General features: G+C 55.8%; 1 protein-coding gene across 1 annotated transcript; it reads left to right on the top strand.

The window, feature by feature from the left end:
- The first annotated feature begins 926 nt into the window (after positions 1–926).
- Positions 927–3,785, top strand: Sertad1 (SERTA domain containing 1). Its single transcript, XM_027941394.2, has 2 exons — positions 927–1,059; positions 2,692–3,785. Exon 2 carries the CDS (start codon positions 2,695–2,697, stop codon positions 3,436–3,438), a length of 744 nt encoding a protein of 247 aa, XP_027797195.1. The 5' UTR covers positions 927–1,059; positions 2,692–2,694; the 3' UTR covers positions 3,439–3,785.
- The last annotated feature ends 2,231 nt before the right edge of the window (positions 3,786–6,016 follow it).

The following is a 6,016-nucleotide window of genomic DNA, read 5'->3' on the forward strand; positions in this document are numbered from 1 at the left end:
TGTTACCCTTATTCTAAAGAGGAAACCCTGAGACTCTAAGGGATTAAAACACTTGCCTAAGATCACATAGTTACTTAGGGAACAGAGACCAAGATGTGACAAGGGATATTCCATTCCCACTTAACCTTTGTACTCTTAACCACAGCTGAATTCAATTGTCCAGCCTTTGCTAAGTCTGGTATAGTGCTCTTCACAGATACAATTTTATTCGAACTTTCCCAATTCGTTTTTTTTTTTTTTCTTTTTTTTTTGGGGGGGGGGGTGTTTGTTTGTTTTAGGTCCTAGGGACTGAACCAGAGGCACTTAACCGCTACACCCCCAGCCCTTTTTATTTCTTATTTTTGAGACAAGGTCTTACTAAATTACCTAGGACCTCACCAAGTTGCTGAGGCTGGCCTTGAATGTGTGACACTCTGGCCTCAGCTTCCAGAGTCGCTGGGATTACAGGCATGCTCCACCTCGCCCACCTAACTTTGCTAATGCTTAAAAGTTAGGCAAGAGAATCCCCATTTAACAGACTGTGTATGGCTCAGAGAGGTCAAGTATTTTTCCAAGGTCACACACGGAGCGAACAGTGAAACTAGGCGACTCTAGCCTAGAGTGTAGACCCCTACTGAGGCTGTGTATGTAAGAACCTCAATTGCTCGGCTTGACAGGTGCATGAGTAGATGTGAAGAATCTGCACTTTCAAAGGCCGAAAAGCCCCTATGCGCCACCGTCCCACAGGGCAAATAGCCACCGGTCTTTACCCGCTTCCCTGAAGCAGCTACCCGGGCATGCGCCTTGAAGGCAACCTCCCCTCCTTTTGAATCTGCCCCATGCCGGCTCCGCCCATCACCGTCCAGGGCCTATCCCTGGGGTGAAGGGCGGGGCCGCCACGCGAGTGGGCGGTAGCTAAGGGTAGTCAGGAGTCCCGAGTCGTGCTCCAGAGTCAGAGCTGCGTCTCCCGACCCAGGCGCCGGTTGCTGAAGGAGAGCGAGCGAGCGATGCTGCTGCCGCGGCTTTCTGATTGGCTGCGGGTGGCTACCTCTTTGTTCTGATTGGCAGCGAGTGAGCTGGGTATGTAAATGAAGGGGCCTGGGGAAAGAAGGGGTACCGGTGACCGGTCTTTTGGTGTGTTCGATTCCCGGGTCAGACAGATGAGTACCGGGGCTGCCCGGATCGAGATGCCCGGGATCGAGACTCTCGGCTTATACGTGCCGCCTGCCCCAGCCGGGCTGGGTGAATCACGCCGCAGCCCGAGAAGGGGGCGGAGGCGCCGGCTCCCTGGCTCCGGCTGCGTGACTCACCCGCCCCCGCCGCCGCCGCTTCAGGAGGAGCCGCCTCCACTGCCTTCCGGAAACGAGGGGAGGCCAGAATCGAAGAAGCGCCGGCCGGGGTCTCGGCCTGCACGGCCCCGAGTGGCAGGCAGAAACCGTAGGCAGGACTCGGGGCCGTGTAAAGAGTCAGGGTCAGAGGGACCGGAATCCCCGGGGGAAAGCCGGCCTGGGCGCCGCTAGGGGGCGCCGGGAGTCGGGGGGCGGAGTCGGGGTGGGGGCTGAATTCCTGTGGTTCCGGACTGCAGGTCTTGGGGAAAGGCGGCAAAGATCCAGTTTTGAGTAGTGCGGTGGTTCACCCTTAGGATCTTGCTAGACAACGTACCGGGGACTGGACCCCGCAGTCTTAGTGGCCCCCAAAGTAGGTTGGGCCAGGGGCCCAAAACTCCAGCCGCCCCCCACTCCGGGAAGAGTGTTAGTCCTCAAACGTCTCTCAGTGACAGACCCACGGTGTCCAGCAGGATTTCGCGGCAAGCCCCGTCTCCCGAATAAGCCCTGAATCGAATCGATCAACTTTCTTAAGCCATCAGCATCACAGGTCCCTACTAGTGCAGCAGCCACTGAATGGGTCTCAGGCCCACCCCACAGTCCCCCAGCCCCAAAGGGCATCTTCTGGAAACCTAATCGGCTCACAGCACCACTCCCCTCCCTGCTGGAACCCCCTCAATGACTCCCTGCCACACTCAAAATCCACACTCCTCTTCTGCCTGCTCCCCACCCCCACTTGGACTCCTACTTGTCACACTCTGGACACCAATCACACTGGTCTTTTTTCAGTTCAGGCTTATCCAGCCTGTGGGTATTTCTTTACTTTTGTTCCCTCTCTTTGGAATATTTTCCTTCATTGTGTCAGCTCCTTACAGGTGCCTATACTGATCATCTCCAGGACCTTTTAAGTATCTTCCCATCCCTATCTGTGCATTTCCTGTATTTGTGTATTATTTGACACATAGTAGACACTCAGTAAATATGCTATACAAAACCAGCTTTGGGGGCTAGGGATATAGCTCAGTTGATATGCACAAGGACCTGGGTTTAATCCCCAGCACCGCAAAAGGAAAAAAAAATGTCAAAATCTGCTTTTTAAAATTATCTTAAAAGGTTGAATATTGGTCATTCCACATGGTCCACTGAAGAAACAAACAAAATAATATTATTGAGTATCAATGAGTAATTACCAGTACAGACAATGTTGTAAGTGCTTTTGGTTCATCTCATTTAGTCCTTAAAACTTATAGACATCATTATTAACCATAACTTAAAAGTTCTTTTAGAAAGTCTAGACTCAGGTTAAATAATTTGCCCAAGATCACACGGGCAGGGTGTAAATTCTAGATCTGCTTGCCATAACTGAAGGGCTTCTCCCTCCCTGCAGACAATGCTGAGCAAGGGTCTGAAACGCAAGCGGGAGGAGGAGGAGGAGGAGGAAGAGAAGAAGGAGGAGGAGGAGAAGGAAAAGGAAACCCTGGCAGTGGACGCCTGGTGGCTGGATCCTGGACACCCAGCAGTGGCACAGGCACCCCCAGCTGTGGCCTCCAGCTCCCTCTTTGACCTCTCTGTGATCAAACTTCACCACAGCCTGCGACAGAGTGAACCAGACCTACGGCACCTGGTGCTGGTGGTGAACACCCTGCGGCGTATCCAAGCATCCATGGCACCCACAGTTGTCCTGCCATCTGTGCCCAACCCACCCCCGGCCCCCAGCATGGATGATAACCTGCTGGCCAGCTCTGATGCCGCCCTCTCGGCCTCTGTGGCCAGCCTCCTGGAGGACCTCAGCCACATTGAGGACCTTAACCAGGCTCCACAACCACCAGCAGATGAGGGGCCTCCAGGCCGCCCCGTTGGAGGAGCCCCACCCAGTTTGGGTGCCTTGGACCTGCTAGGCCCAGCCACTGGCTGTCTGTTGGACGATGGGCTCGAAGGCCTATTTGAGGACATTGACACCTCCATGTATGACAGTGAACTTTGGGCACCAGCCTCTGAGGGTTTCAAACCTGGCCCTGAGGATGAGCCAGGCAAAGAGGAGGCTCCAGAGCTGGATGAGGCTGAGCTGGACTACCTCATGGACGTGCTGGTGGGCACACAGGCGTTGGAGCGGCAGCCGGGGCCAGGGCGTTGACCCCCAGGACTGGGATGGTTGTCTGGCACCTGAATCGAGCCTGATGGCTGGACCAACCCCCCTTGGAAAGACATAGCTGGCTCCTTAGCACAGATAGGGGGGCTTGGGCCACTTTGGAGAGAATGAATCCAGTCCTGGGCACATTACATGTGTCCTCTTTTGTTGAGGCTGGTGGAAGAGGACTGACCCCTAGTGATGGAATGACAGGGCCTGGTGGCTGGAGTGTGACTGGGTCAGGCCCCATGCTGGACTGAATCCTGTGGGGTCACAGTCTGGGCTATTCCTTCCCTAATATGGGAGGAGATAGCAACTCATTTTTTGAAATTAAAACCAGGCCCTAGGAAGTCTCCAGTCTGTGTTTCTTTGTCTCTTCTAAGCACTTGACATGTTAACTTAATCCTATAGCAACCCCACAAGATAGGGATTCTTATTATGATCCCCATTCTACAGGTGAGAAAACCAAGGCTCTGGGAGGTCATCATGGGGGAGGTGGGTTTCACATCATGAACTTTACTACTGAACTGAGCCCAAAAGCTGGCTAACTAGTTTGGCAACTGGCCAAACTCCCCAGAACATACTCAACTTGGTTTGCATTTTGCCTGTGTGTGCAGAAGCCCCAGGCCACTTTTAAAAAATGAACCTAGTCCTTCCTTGTGTACCTTGAGGGGAGAGGGGGAGGAGGTCCCCAGAGTGGCCCAGAATTGAAAACAACACAAAGCTGGAGGCTGGACAGAGCTGCTTCTGAGAGCAATGACAGTTCTCCAGGAACCTGGTGAAAGAGGGGGAGGTGCCCGCCAGTTTTTCAAAATAAAACCCACTCCACGTCTCTCTTTGGGGAAAGGACAGGGCACTTTAGAGGCCTCCAAAATAAAGTCCCCAAGCTTGGTGGCTGGACCGAAGGGAGGGCCCTCAGGGGCAGGCAGGCAGTTGGCTTTCCTTGTAGAAGAAACCCAGGCCCAGGCAAGCCGGGGCCACCTGCCTGACTGCCGGTGTGATAGGCTGGCCGGAGCGCGCCGGGTGTCTGCGGCCGCCCCCGCGGTCCAGCCGCATTCCTGGCCCTGCTGGGAGGGGCCGCACACTCACAGGCCTGGCACGGGACCCGGGCTGCGTCCTTCCTGGCGGCCGTGGGGGCAGGGCAGCGCTCCGGGTGCCGGGCACTGCGGGGGGGAGGGAGTGTCGCCGTGGACGCGGCGGGCGGGGGACAGGGAGGAGCGGAGGGCTGGACTGCGACCCGGGAGCCCCCGCTGGGCTGAGTCGCCGAAACGCCGGCCGGGGGACAGCAAAACTTGGGCCGACCCCGGTGCCTCCCCGCGGGCCGGAAGCTTCGGGGAGCTGCGGCGGGATGAGCCGGGGGAGGCGGCGAGCTGCGGCGAGCTGCGGCGGCCCCCGGGGCCGGGAAGGGGCGGGCAGAGCGCGACTTCCTGGAGGAGCAGAGGAAGCGGTGCCCATTTCTGGAAGTGGAGGAGGCGGGCTGGGCCGGCGGGTGGAGATGACCGTAGGGAGCTGGTGCCTAGATGGAGCGTGTTTCGGGGTCCTGACTCCAATCCCTGGTGACCCCAACGCCTGGGCAACTGGACTCCGGCTTTTGTCCCAGATGGAAATCTTGGGGGACTAGGCTGAGCTCAGCAGCGCCCCCTGGTGTCCAGTTTGGAGTTCTGTGTCCTGTGCGGAATGGGGGTGTCAGCCAACCCCAGACCTCTGTTTACAGCATACTGGGGCTTGTTTCTTGAAATCTCTGGGGGCCAAACTGGGGGTAGTCTGTGAAACCCATAGATGCCGCTAGCCAGCCCATCTATGAAAGAGGCATGGTCCAGGCACAGAGTAGGTACTCAGGAATCTTTGCTGAATAAGGGAAGGTGAAAGAGGAGGGAAGGAGTGAGGAAAAGGTGGCCAAGGACAGTGGACCGCACTCTCCTAGGTGTCAAGGAAGTGTTTGCAGAAGGGAGCTGGCCTGGGGGGTGTCATGGCCAGAATACACAAAGGCCCTGTGCAAAGCAGTGGCAGCGCCAGGACTGGCGTCTCAATTCAGAATGGTGTGGGCCCTGGAATCTGCTGGCTGACGTGGTGTGGCCTCCTAGGGTCGAGCTTGAGGGTGGAGTGGCACACCAGAGTCTACGCAGCCATCCAGGGGGTCAGACCTGGGGAAGGAGAAGCAGGTCCTCAAGCACAGGCCCATCATAAACCCAAGATGCCAAAGGGATGGAATCAGGGCTGATCTAGCCCATGAGGTGCTTTTGTGCAAAAGACACACCCCTTCCTCAAGGCACTTGGCCTCCACCTGCCAGAAAATTGTCATAATAAGTATGTGAACCCATAGCACCTGAAACACACCTCTTAAATATGGAACCAACGTGCAGTGCACAACCTGTGCAACTTTACCCAGAGGCACTGGAGAAAGGGCGCGTCGCTGGCTACACAGGCACAGTGAAAAACATGCTACAGAAATGATGCTCACAGATGCTATTGAATCAATGAGAGAAAGAGAAGAGGCTGTGCTTGAAAGCCAGACCTCCTGGGTTTAACCCAGCTTTGCCAATCTGCCTCTTAACTTCTCTGGGCTTCCAAGTCCTCATCTGTA

Source organism: Marmota flaviventris, chromosome 18, assembly GCF_047511675.1.
Source record: "Marmota flaviventris isolate mMarFla1 chromosome 18, mMarFla1.hap1, whole genome shotgun sequence".
In the NCBI taxonomy this organism is placed as follows: Eukaryota; Metazoa; Chordata; class Mammalia; order Rodentia; family Sciuridae; genus Marmota; species Marmota flaviventris.